We start from the raw sequence: 14,852 nt of genomic DNA on the forward strand, positions 1-14,852 counted from the left end.
TAGAGGGCGCTGTGTAGGCATACGAATGGGTGCACAGTGATATCACTGCTCCCATTTTTTTATAGTTTTAAAGTAGTTCCAACTCCTGTTTTTAATTTGAAAGTGTTCCCAAGTAATTCTACTTGTCATGCCAAAGACAGTGATATAAAATTTACCGAAATCGGCTAAGAATAAACCAAATTTTGAAGTGTTGAAAAGTGAACAGAGAGGACCGCGGTCGTCTCTGTTCACTTTTCAAGGACAGAGGTCCTCGAAAAATGAACAGACGTCGCCATCTTTACAATCAAGCTACAGTTGCTCAAGGGAAGAAAGGTGAGTCATGAAGTGTATCAAATGCCTGGAGGATTTATCGTCTGATGGAAATCATATAACCTGTACGAAATGCAGTAGGATTCTACACTTAAAATGTGCCGGCTTTTCAGAAACAACCTGCCAACGTAAATCCAATGAAACATGCAAGGAATGGAAGTGCCTACTCTGCAGGAAGAACAAAGAAATGCACCTAAGGCCAGCCACCTATGATGCAGCCGATTATACCGGAGGCAAAATCAGATGACGAACTGAACAGACAAAAAAATGCAGGTGAGTCCTATATTTTCAACTCTTTAAATATAATACTAATAGAAAATGGTCTAGAGACTATAAAAGCCAGCTTAGTAGATCTTGTGCAAGAACTCTTTGACAAACAGAACGAACAAATAACAAAAAAACTAGCGAATATGAAGATTTGGTGAAGCATAATAATTTAACAGTGATAAAAGTGTTTCAAACAGTAAAAGACATTAAAATCAGGATTAATGCACTAAATGACAACAACTCAATTTAATGAAAGAGATATCCGAACTCCATCAAGAACTTCATTCTCTAAAATTACAATACGAATGCTTAAATCGGCAACAACATAAAGATCTTGTCATGAACGGTCTTCCTGAAACTGCACCTACAGAAAACCTCAGAGACATCATCATCATCATCATACGTATCAAGGATTTAGGCCTAGTATGGCCTGTTCCAGCCTTAGAAGTCATCGTTGAATCGTTTAAGAGGACGTCCTGGTTTTCTTTTTCCTAAAACCTCAGAGACGTAGTTTAAAAATTAGGCCATGCAATTGATATCCCCCCTACAGCTTAATGACATTCAGACCATAAATTGGATTTCTAGGAAGAGCGAAAACAAGGCTTATCATGACCTGCACCAGTCATAGTTCGTGTTACAAGCAAGTCCACAAGAGATAATCTCATAAAAGCCAGCAGAGAGAAAAAAACAGTTGCCAAGGACTTGAATGCATTGCAAGACAATACACCAATCTTTCTATCTGAATGTTTAACACCATTCAACCAGAATCTATTGTACCAAGCAAGAAAAGCAAAAACAAAAAAAAATTACCAATTTTTGCAGATCAGAGATGCCAAGATATTCGTGAGGAAGTCACAAACTTCAAAGCTGATACAAATTAAAAGCTCAGAAGACATAGAAAGCTTGCCACAGTGAAAAAAAACAGGAAGTCTCCTAATTAGTTCAAAAAGAAGATCACAATAAAAATGAATGTGAACCATCAAGACAGATGCAATAAGACAGATGTAAACTGGAGCAGATGGGGATAGATATAGGGTTGGTGAGATGGATAGGAGGGTGGTTGAAGGAGAGATACCAGAGAGTGGTTTATTCAGGAGTGGAGTCTAAAAGATGGCTTGTGGTGTGGTGTGCCACAGGGCTCTGTTCTGGACCACTGCTTTCAATTTGTTCATCAATGATATAGGAAAGGATTTGAGAGGAAGTGTTCACTTGTTTACTGATGATGCAAAGTTGGGTATAGCAATTGTGAGTGCACAGGATGTCAAAATTTTACAGGATGATTTGGATAGTTTGGAGGACTGGGCTAAGAAAAATGGATGTCAATTTAATGTGGCAAAGTGTATGGTTATGCACTTTGGGGGTGAAAAGAATAGCAGCAGTATATCGCATTGGTGGAACCGTACTCCAGGAGATTGATGAGGCCAGGGATTTGGGAGTGTTGGTGGATAGGGAATTGAAGTTTAGGGGGCACATTGCAAAAGTGACTAAATCAGCTCATCAAATCACTTGGCTTCTGAAAAATACTTTAACATGCAGAGACAAACAAGTTGTTGTTCCTCTGTATCGCGCCTTGATAAGACCCTATCTGGACTACTGTGCCCAGTTATGGGCACCAGGGTTTCTTCATGATGGGGAGGAAGTGGAGAGGATCCAGAGACGAGTGACCAAGATGATAGCAGGTCTGTGGAATGAACCTTATGAGAATAGGTTGAAGATTAGTGGATTTTAGAGATTGGACGATAGGCGAAGGAGGGGTGATATGATTGAGACATTCAATTACTGAAGGATTTCTATAAGATTGATCCAGAAGATATTTTTGAAAATATGACTGGTGGTGGGAGGAATAGGGGCCATGCATGGAAGCTGGGCAAGAGCGTGGTTGACAAGGGTGTTAGAGCTAGGTTTTTTACTCGGAGAGTGGTGAATGAGTGGAATAAGCTTCCAGAGTCTGTTGTGGGTGCTACGACCGTGAATGAGTTCAAGGCAAGGTATGATAGATACTGTGCCAATGTCGAATAGTTGTTCTTGACATGATGTTAGGGCTTCCCTCGATGAGTCTGTCGACTCCTTGGAGTTGCCCGGAATAATAATAATAACACCAGAATATATCGGCAATTTCACTTTGATCAAACCTTTCTGATAATTCGTTTGCCCTCCCAAACATCAGCCTACTCCCAACACAGCAATCAAATCAATAAAAAAAAAAAAAATATATATATATATATATATATATATATATATATATATATAACCGGTGTCATCCTCAGATAAGCTTATTAAAAAGCTTTGAGGCTGAGACATTACATCTCAACCAAGATCAACAGAAAAAAAAAAAAGAATTATTTATTACATTGAAGTGCTGTAGTTACAGCAGTTAAAAACATTAAAAGCAAAAAATTGTAAAATATATATAACTTACTGTTATACTATAAATGCTGTTAAAAAAATGTAATCTTATCCAATTGTAAACAATAAATAACCATCTATAGTATCTATTATTAACACATTATACAAAAAACGGAAAAATTTGTATGAAATTTACTGTAAAAAAAAAACTAAAACAACATGTTTTGTAAATGCATAATATCTAATCATTGATTTAAATTTAAATAATAATTGATTTAAAAAAAATACTATTATCATATGTATGTAATTTTTAATTTTTGTAATTTCTGTAATTTTATAAGGTAATTATTATATATATGCAAGACATAATAAAGTGAAAAAAAAAAAAGAAAAGAAAAAAAAATATTATTATTATACTGGCACCTCTATGGAGTCCAAAGACAGAATTGGAGACAGAATCTATTCACACAGACTATCATACCTCTCTTTGAACCAATTAACAGACAAAGCACTCACAACTTACTGTTGCAATCCATTCTATTCATTCAAAACTCCCCAAGTAAAAAATCTAGTCCCTGGAAGGCCATTCTTGGAAGTTATTCAACTTCCAGGGATGACCCCCTTGTTCTGGTTCCTCTAGCCAAGTGCTGAAACATTTCCCCTGTATCAATCTTATAACCTTTAAGCATCTTAAATGTTTCTATCATATCCCCTCTTTTTCTTCTATCAACCAACTTCTGCAATCCATACACTCTCCATCTATCCTCATAGGGAACATTACACAGGCCACTCATCATCTAGGTCACTCAGATCTGAATCCTCTCCACTACTTCCTCATCGTCAAGAAACCCAGGGGACCAGACTTGAGTGCAGTAATCCAGATGTGGATTTATCAAGGTCTTATAAAGAGGAAGTTGTTATTCCACTTTATTAAAAGTAAAAGTTTTGTGTCTCTACATGTTAATGTGTTCTTCAATAGCCAAGTAATCTTATGGGCTGCTTTAGCAATCTTAGCAATATATTCTCTAAACTCTAACTCTCTGTCTACCACCACCCATAATAAATCTCTAGCTTCATCTATTTCCTGGTGTACAGTGCCATCAATGTGAACACTGCTTGTAATCTGTTTTTCCCAAAATGCATAACTTTACATTACTACATATTAAATTGATGCCCATATTAAATTGATAGTCTATTTAAATCATCAGCAAGCTCTCCACATCACCTTGATTAACTATTATTCTACTTAATTTCACATCATTAGCAAACAACTGAACATTTCCTTTCAGGTTACTTCCTATATCATTTATTTACAAATTAAACAGCAATGGTCCCAGCACTGAAACTTGTGGCACACCACCAGTCACCTGTTTTTGCTTGATTCTACCTCTCCATACCACTTTTTGATATCTGTCCAGTAGCCACCCTCTTATCCACTTAACCAGTGTAACGTCCATCCCCATTTGTTCTAATTTGCATACAGAATTCCATGTGGTATTCTGTCAAATGCCTTTGCAAAATCCAGCAAAATCATTGTGTAGCCATTTGCTTTATCCTTCAAAATTCAGCTGTTACTCTATATATAATAAGTTAGTAAATTACTAAGGCATGACTGACCCTTCACAAAGTCATATTGAACCTCATATGGTATCATATTCTTATCCACCCATCCATTCTTGAATTCTCTTTTTGACCAATTTTTACAAGTACTTTTACCATCACTCCCAAGATACTGATTAATCTATAATTTGCTACTGCAGTCTTAGAAACCTCCTTTATGCAAGGGAATTATAAGCAAACAAAGTTTGCACCTGAATTATTTTTTAGGACTGTGGCAAAGGTGGTATAACTTTTCATCACTTGCCTTAGTATCCCATAATGCAAAGCACATCTCCTTGCAGACATGTATAATGCATTAAGGGAAGAGTCACTACCCAGACTGGTTTTGACCTTTATTACCACGAGTTTCCCCAGTCCTGAAAATACTTCAGGCGCAAACTTTGTTTGCTTACACTTGGATAAAGGATTAAACCAAATATATAATTGGTAGCATAGCCAAGTGAAAAACTTCCATCAACTATCTCTAATACAGAGAATTTTAATAATGTGTGATACCTTTTGGCAACTGGTATAGGAAAATATGACTTCTGCATTACTTCAACCTTACTATCACCTCTGAGTCTGGCTCCCACTGAAGAGACCTCAATAAAGGTTGAAACCAGTCTGAATAGTGACCCTTCCCTTAATGTATAGCATTATACATGTCTGCAAGGAGATGTGCCTTGCATTATGGGATACTAAAGCAAGTGATGAGAAGTTATACCACCTTTGCCACGAGTTGCCCCAGTCCTGAAAATACTTCAGGTGCAAACTTTGCTTGCTTACACTTGGATAAAGGATTAAACCAAATATATAATCACTAGGATGATATCCACTTGCAAAGTGGGTCACTCAGTAACTTAACTATTTTATCTGCTTCTGTCTTCTCGTGACCATCATCACTCATTGAGTTTAATCTTCCATAGTCATTTTTCCTTTTACTTGTCACATAACGAAAGAACTCTTTGGGATTTCCTTTGGCCTGCTTGGCTAGATTCTTCTCATAATCTGATTTTGCCTCCATGCCATGCTGGTCACCTTTCTTGTCTGAGCTTTGTATTGTTCATGAGTTTGCTGGTCACCTTTTTCTTTATATACCATCCACAGCATTTTCTTCTTCTGCAGCTCTTGCTTAATGATACTACTCATCCATCTAATTCCTATCTGATTAACCTTCCTTACCTTAGGTATACAATTTAATATTGCTTCCTCTAGATTACCCTTAACTATATCCCATGCGACCAACATCCTTATCCTACAGTGTTTTATGCCATGGCACAGCTTTATGCTACTTCCTAAGCTTGTTATAATCACCTGCCTTGTAGTTCCACATATACCTCTTCTTGAGAGAATATTCCTCATGTTTTATAATCTCCCAAGTCAAGACCACATAGTCACTTTTGCCAATCAGAGACAATGTGGTCACCTTGGTTATGAATAGCTCTTCTGATCCTATAACCAGGTCCAATACTCTCCCACCCCTAGTCCCATCCATCACATGTTGCCTTAAGTAATTATCTCTTAGTAGGTGTATAAATTCTGTTACCTTCCTGCCATGTGATCTTTCTTCCTTCCTTCTGGCCTATATCTCCATAGTTGAAGTTCCCCATAATAATTGCTTGACCTGTACTAATTTGGTGATGCATGTCTTCCAGATCAACTGTGGAACTCCCTGGCCTATAGCAACAACCAACTGTATATTTTGTCTTACTGGCCTTAATCTCACGTCAGACTGCTTCAAATGGACAGCCAATCTCCTATTCTTTTTGGCTGCAATTCATCTGCTATTATCAGCAGTACCCCTTCCCACATCCTATCTTCCCTGAAAATATTGAACCCTTCACATTCTATCCCTGTGACTACATCATCTGCTGTTAACCAAGTCTCACTAATTGCCTATAACTTTTGGCAAGGTTGCACTAACCAATGCCAAAAACTCCTCCCTCTTGTTCCTGATACTTCTGGCATTAGTATATAGAAATTGCATCATCCCATTAAGCCCACACCCACTTTTACTTCCTGAATTTGACTATCCTATTCATTGTTTTTGCTTGAGAGACTAGATTCCTCAGTTGGTCATTCTCACACTCACTCGCTTCATGGGTGCCTTCACACAAATGCACTTCTTCCACTCTAATTGCTTAAGTTTCCCTGAATTTGCACTTCAGCATGCTCAGTGAACACAAAACACATCTCTCTAGACACCAAAACCATCTAGATGCAGTCCATCAGCATTGTACAATCCATCTTTCCATCAAACACAGACCACAGATCCATAAATCCTACATTATTCCTTGTGCACAATCTACTCATTGGCTGTCAATGCCCTCCTTCTCAGTTCACCTCTTGTTCACAACACCATCTGCTGTCCACCACAAACAATAGTATTTTTTGTATGCAAGTTCTATGTTCTGATTATCTAGATCTCTTGTCTTCTCAACTTCCTACAGTACATAGCTTTTCATCTCTTTATTCCTTACTAAATATTAAGAAATGATGGAGAATAAACTGTAATTTTCTCTACTTTGGTCATAGTCTCAGTTAATTCAGTTTTTCATCTAGAGATGACTGCATTGTAATCAGGCCTTATAATTCTCCCAGTTGTAAATAATTAGCAAATAAATGAAAGTCAGTCACCCATCAGAATCTTACAATATCAACATGGCATATAGGATAATGCATCTACAGTAGTGGTCCAACATCAGTGACACCTTCCCTATACCAATTTCCAATGTGTTTAAGATCACATTCCGTTATCCAGAAATATCTCAGTTAATTAATACTCACAATAAATAAATTAATTGATTCCCCTAGAACTTAATAAATAGTTTGGATATTCAATCCCCTCCACCTGTTCACTGTATCCTGCACTTTCATATAAAAAAAAGTTTACTTTTTTCTGTTTGCTGACAGCACAATGGACCAGAAGTTGGGAATAGCCTTGCTTTCATTCTCTTTCTACTTATGAAAGTTTGTAGTTACATTTTTCACTTGTTCTCTAGGTAATGGGCTAGTAATGAACTATATTTTGCCTCTTCTGATCAAGTCAACCCCACCTTTTTTGATGAATGGCCTGTTTCCACTAAGGGGGTGGGAGGGTTCTAGCACTACCAGTGAGCAAGCCCACTCTCAAAGGATACCTCCTAGTTGGAGCAAATGTGAACTAGAACTACTGACCTTCATTGCCTGGTGATATACTACAGTCTTTCTTATTAGGAGACCCTGAATTGGCAATGCTATATTTGGTTGTCAGAGTAGAGATTTTTGTCTCTCCCTCCAACCATGTAACATGCATTGTGAATGATACATTTCAAAGATTTCTGGATCGTCAATACTGTGGAGATCCAGAGCCTCTCTATCTTTGAGGTTACATCAGTAAAACAGTATCAGAAGCTTATTTTTTGATACTTATATGTCCCACACATGTAGAAAAATATTGAATGTTATTCAAAAACTGATATATTTCATCTAGTTAACATGGACATCTTTCAAAACATGAATCATGAGTCATGAAATATGTTTTTATGATTTATGTTTTAAATGTAGTTATTGGTCTTTCTCCCTGATGATATCCTTGTTATATTGCATGAAATATATCAGATTTTTTGAATAACATTCTATATTTTTCTATATGTGTAAGCCATATAACTATCTATAAATTATTATTATTATTATCATCACCCAAGACCTCATGGAGTCAGACTCATCTAGGAGATCCTTTTATCATACTGGAATAATATAATGGTCCTTTTATCATACACACAGCTCATCATACTGCACTTTAAACACACTCTGCAGATACTACACTCTCAGCCAAGGCATTCCAATCTTTCACAACTCTGCATGCAAAAAATCTGCTTCTCACTCCCCTACTCACACTCTCTTTATACAGTTTCTAGGGATGACCTGTGGTTCTCCCACTGTTTTCTGTAGAACCTCTCCCTCATTGATCCTATAGCAATCCCTTACTAACTTGTAGGTCTCTATCATATCTCTCCTCTTCCTCCTATCTGCCAGACTCTGCAAATTGTATTTTCTCAATCTTTCCTCATATTCGACATTCCAGAGGTTAGAAACTACCTTATACAGTTTCTAGGGATGACCTGTGGTTCTCCCACTGTTTTCTGTAGAACCTCTCCAACATTGATCCTATAGCAACCCCTTACTAACTTGTAGGTCTCTATCATATCTCTCCTCTTCCTCCTATCTACCAGACTCTGCAAATTGTATTTTCTCAATCTTTCCTCATATTTGACATTCCAGAAGTTAGAAACTACCTTAGTTAGTCACCTCTGGACCCTTTTCATCATCTCTCCATCCTTCTGAAAACCAGGTGACCAAATCTGGGCACAATAGTCCATGTGTGGCCTAATCAAAGCCTTATACAGTGGAACAAGAATCTCTCTACTTCTACAAGTCAGTCCTTTGCATCATTCCCAGAAGTCTTTGTGTTGTCTTCACAATTTTGGCAATGTGTCTCCTAAATTTCAGATCCTTATCCACTATCACCCCAAGATTTCTTATTTCCTCCGACAATATATCCCCACCAAGCATAAATTCTGCATCCCATCTCTGTTTCCCAAATTTTAAAACCTTACACTTTGCAACATTGAACTCGCATTCCCATTCCCAATCACTCAATTTAGTTAAGTTTTCTTGTAGGGCCACAACACCTTCTTCACTGTTCATAGTTCTTCCCAACTTTTCATCATCTGCAAACAACTGAATATCTCCATCCAAATCTTTGCCAATATCATTAATATACAAGTTAAATAGTAATAGCCTCAAAACAGGCCCCTGAAGCACACCATTATTGACCTTCCTTTTCTGGGATGTTGCCCCCCCCCCCCCATACACAACTTGCTGATGCCTATCAGATAGCCAGTTTTCGATCCAATGCACTAATCTAATATCCAATCCCATCTGCTCTAGTTTGACTATCAACATATCATGCAGTAATCTATCAAAAGCCTTTGCAAAACCTAAGTATATTACTTGTGCATCCCTCTCCTCTGCCCAAGGAAGCAGTCACCTTATTGTTATAGAAAGTAGATTATTAAAATATGACCTCCCTTTAGCAAATCCATGCTGCCCATCAGAGATATTACCTTTGTTGTAAACCCAATTCTGGATCCTAGTTCTCACAAGCTTCTCCAACAACTTAACCACAACACCTGACACACAGATTGGCCTATAATTTGATGCTTGAGTTCTATCACCTCCCTTATGAAGCGGCACAATATTGCCCTCCTTTCACTCCTTAGGAACTTGATCCAGTGCAAGACTCATATTAAAAAATATATCAAGGCAGATGTCAACTCCCTGGCACATTCCTTTAGAATAGATGGTGATATATTATCAAGTCCCACTGCCTTATTAACATCTAGTTTACTGAACTTCCCATACACCTCTTGCTCACTTACAGTTAGTCTCTCCTCCCTATCATAAACTGCTCTCAATCTCTCCATAAAGTCACATTCACAATACTGAAAGACCTATATGAACTTCTCTTTCACAGCAGTTGTCTTTGTACTATTTTCTCCAATCAATATCATCTTTCCATAATCATTATTTTTTTTTTTCTGGCTACTTATTGAAAGAACTCCCTAGCATTCTTTTTGGCTTCATTAGCTAACTTCTGCTCATACCTCACTTTTGCTATCTTACCATCCAAATCACCTGCCTTGCCTGGTCTTTGTAATCCTCATGGATTTGGTTATTATTACTTTATTATTATTATTATTCAGGCCTCCATGGAGTCAAAAGATACATCATGGGAGGTCCTTCCCAAGAACATAAAGTCTGTCAAGACTCATCGAGGGGAGGCCCCCCCCCTAAGAAACGCAAAGTCTATCATACCACGCTTTAAACTCATTGACCATTCTCGCTCCAACCACTCCATCAGGCAATGCATTCCACGGTTCAACCACCCTCCACGCAAAGAAACCACTCCTTACCTTCTTACTCACAGTTTCCTTTTGTAACTTCCAGGGATGGCCTCTTGTCATCACTCCTTCCCACTGTTCAACCAAGCGAAAGAACTCCCCAGTGTCAACCCTGTAACCACCTCTCAACAGTTTAAAAGTCTTAATCATATCACCTCTCCTTCTTCTATTCAGCAAACTCTGCAGTCCACATTCCCTCAGTCGATCCTCATAACTATCCTTGTACAGTCCTGAAACCATCTTTGTCATCTGTCTTTGTATCCTTTCCACAGTTAATTTATCCCCCTTCAAATCCTGGGGACCAAATCTGAGAACAATAGTCCAAGTGTGGTCTGATCAGAGACTTATACAATGGAATGATAACCCTCTTATCTCTTCAGGTCAGTGTCCTACTCATAATTGCAGCAATCCTCTGTGTTACCTTTACCACCTTTGCAATATGTCCCCCTAAACTTCAGGTTTCTATCAATCATCAACCTGCAGATCTCTTGTCTCCCCTACTTCCTCCAGTATAACTCCTCCCGTAGAGTATGCAGCATCCCATCGATGTTTCCCAAACCTCAAGACCTTACATTTTGCTGCATTAAGCTGATACCCGCATTCATTTGCCCATCTATCTAGCTTATTTAAATCCTCTTGCAGGGCTACCACATCTGCACTATTACTAATAATCCTTCTCAGCTTCACATCATCCGCAAACAACTGAATATCCCCTTGTAATCCACTGGCAATGTCACTGATATAAAGGTTAAACAATATAGGTCCTAGTACTGAGCCCTGTGGGACCCCACTTGTAACCCTCTGCCTCCTTGAAACTGCTCCACCATACACAATTCTCTGATACCTATCAGACAGCCAATCCTGAATCCAGTTGACCAATCTGACATCCAGACCCATGTGCTACAACTTAAATATCAGCTTATCATGTGGCACCCTGTCAAATGCCTTCGCTAAGTCTAAGAAAATTGCAGTATATGCCTTTCCCTCATCTAATGTTCTTGTAACTTTATTATAAAAGGCTAGCATATTGCTAAAACAAGAGCGCCCTTTCACAAATCCATGTTGACTCTCACAGATAACATTACCCTCATCTGCCCAATGCAGTATACGGTCCTTCACTACTTTCTCCAAGATCTTAAAAACTACTGATGACACACAGACTGGCCTATAATTAGACACTTCCAGTCTGTTACTAACTTTATACAATGGCACTATCTTACCTTCCTTCCATTCTCTGGGCGCCTTTGCCGAAGCCAGACTTTCATTGAAAAGCCAGGTTAAAGGCACTGTCAGTTCCCTAGCACATTCTCTCAAAACTTGTGGTAAAATACCATCCAGTCCCACAGCTTTACTGACATCCAGAGTACTCAGTATCTGAAACACACTCTCCTCCTGTACCTCTAAACCTCGAACTAGCCATATCCCTCTGGCATTAAAACTGACTTCTCTAGGATGAAATACTCCAATAAAGTGTTCAATGAAATTCCACAATGTCCTCTGCATCAGTCACTTTATTTCCATTTTTATCCCACAATATCATTCTTCCACAGTCATTTCTCCTCCTACTGGCCATATAGCTAAAAAATTCCCTAGGATTTTCTTTGGATCTTAGTGCCAATCTCCTCTCATATTCCAGTTTCGCTTTCCTTACTTCTCTTATGCTGACTCCATAGTGTCCTTTTTCTCTGTATCACATGTTTTTCTCTCTATTCAACCATTTCACAGCTACCTTATTTAACCTTCTGACCCTTGGAATACATTTAGACATTGCTTCTGCTTCTTGAAAATCCCCCAAGCTGCATTGATCTCTTTTCCAGCTAACTCCTCATTCCATGCTACATCTGAAAGCTATCTCCTGAGCTCTTCATAATCCCCCTCCCCCTTGTTCCACATATACCTTTTCTCACAGAGGTCCTCGTACTGCTGGCAACCATCCAGGTAATCACTTTATGGTCACTTTCTCCAATTGGTGGGTGATTGGACACCTCATTTATAATTACATCCTCTGATTAGATGATCCAATCCAAGACTCTCAATCCTCGTGTGCCCTCTGTTACATAGTGTCTGAGGTAGTTGTCCCTCATATACTCAAGGAACTCATTTTCTTTACTTCCAGTTGCTATCTCATCATCCCAGCCCATAATGATCACCCTTTTCTTATTTCTTTGGCTAATTTGATTATACATTTCATAGTCACTACCATCTACATTACCAGGTCTATAACAGCATCCAACCAACTATTTCATTGAATTCACCTCTATCTCACACCATACTTCCTCAAAACCACTGGCACTATTTCCCTCTTTCATCTCTACTTTGTATGGACATAACTCTTTTTCTATCATCAAATCATTCCCTCCCTCCCTCCCTTTTTATCCTTTCTATCCTCACGAATCACATCATACCCATCCATCTCTATTCCTGTCAGGAAGTTGTCCTCACCCAACCATGTCTTACTTATTCCAATAAATATGCCTAGTACATATGTTCCCTTAAAACAATTGAATATTAAGGAATCAAGGAAGTGCACCTTTCATGGTCCCTTCCTTGATGAGTCTCTGACTCCTTGGAGGTGCCCACATATAATAATAATAAATAATGATAATAATAACTCAGAATTCCATTGTTCATTCTAAATTTAATGTTACTTTATCTACAACAAGCTTCTTTCATATGAAAACTAAAATTGATTTTAATACAGTGAAGTGATATAGAAAACTAAGCTTTATGATATATTTATTTGTTTATGTTTCAGCTATAACAATTGATTTATTCAACTTTACATTACAAATTGTAAACAATCCAGAGATGCGTATAACAGATAGAATAAAAGATTCAACATTTTGGTCAAGAAGTCAGCAGGTAAATTATATTTAAATGAATGCTCTTATATGTGGATCTGATTTATGTTTATATTCAGGCAGCTTCTGGAAAGTAAATGTTACAGAATATTTAATAATTTTTTTTAAATACAGAAGTACATTAAATAATTCAACATTCAAGGACAGTCTGACTCCAGTCTGACTGGAGTGTTACTGTCCTTAAATATTGAATTTTTGAAATGAGCCATTTTTATTTTTGAAATGAATAAATAATTTTTGAAATGAACTCTTCATAATCACCATTTTTTGAACTAAGAAATTGTATGTATATATGTTACTAAAATATGTACAGGTATATGTTAATAAAAAAAGTATAGAAATATCACATCAATTCCTAATCTGTACCCTCAGGAGTCTACATCAAACCATGACAGTACTACATAATTAAGTTTATATTATTACTAGTTTGTTTCCTGTCAGTAGTTTTCTATATTAAGAGTTATTTACTTAGAAACAATTAATTCTTTATACTAACAGTTTTATACATCCATGAACAAATATGTGGATATAAAAATCTATGTAAAACATTTCATAAATGCTTAATTGATGCAATTGTTATAATTTTGAATAAAAGGCATATGCATTTTTAAATATTAGGATATTCTCATTCTTTTAAATTAAGCAGTATTTTTACATTGTTAAGCAATACTTCCTTGATTTGTGGTTCATAAAATTGTATAGGATATTACAAAACATTAATGTGAATACAGCTGTTGAATTAGATGGTATATCAGCTCATGTATTATGACAATGTGATAGGGAATTAACAGCACCTCTGACCAGAATGTTTGAGTGTGAACTCAAGGGTTGGTTTAAGGAGAGTGAATAGAGAAGAAAATGGTTCAGTTACATGAGGGACTAAGGTAGCAAATTGTCAACCAATCAGCATTTCCAGAGTGGTGATCAGAGTATTGGAGAAGGTGATTAAAGGTAAAATTTAGAATGATTAGACAGGAATGGGATACCCGTATATTGGAGTCAGCATGATTTTGTGAAGAGTAGGTTATGCCTCAGTATACTCACTTTTTGATAATAAAATGACAGGTGAGTTGGATAAAGGAAGTGGCTACATGAGACTGCTTGATGTTGAAAAGGCATTTGGAACCCATGGAACTGTTAAATAAATTGGAGCAAGCTTATTAAATAATTTCAGGAATTTACAACATACACAGGATATAAATTAAATTAGTCTTTAATCTATATTTCCAATATTTCGGCGACGTCACATTGCCATCTTCACAGGAACTTAAAATAAAGAAACGTGCATGCAGGCACTACACATATTAAATGAGGATGAAGCAGGAAGCTATTGTTTCCCCTATAAGTCCAGAATAATGCCCCCTAGAGGGCTATGTAGGTATTCTTGGCCGTAAGGCTGAAGGTCTTCTGATGTAAGTCTGTCCTGATGACAGAACTGACCATTCTGTCAGTATGTTGGAATGTAAGTTTTACTCTGCTGGCTTTGAAGTGGGCTGAGGTTTTTATGCGTGATGGTGTGTTGCCA

General features: G+C 37.5%; 1 protein-coding gene across 1 annotated transcript in view; it reads left to right on the plus strand.

Moving 5' to 3' along the window:
- Window positions 1-14,852, plus strand: part of LOC150102411 (uncharacterized) — a 415,154-nt gene that overhangs the window by 121,951 nt on the left and 278,351 nt on the right. The window contains exon 8 of the mRNA XM_090399571.1: window positions 13,222-13,328. Within this exon, the coding sequence (XP_090255697.1) occupies window positions 13,222-13,328 (107 nt within the window). The remainder of the gene's footprint in view (window positions 1-13,221; window positions 13,329-14,852) is intronic.

This window comes from Typopeltis vanoorti, chromosome 10 (genome assembly GCF_054136105.1).
Source record: "Typopeltis vanoorti isolate ZY-2024b chromosome 10, IOZ_Tvanoo_1.0, whole genome shotgun sequence".
NCBI lineage: Eukaryota > Metazoa > Arthropoda > Arachnida > Uropygi > Thelyphonidae > Typopeltis > Typopeltis vanoorti.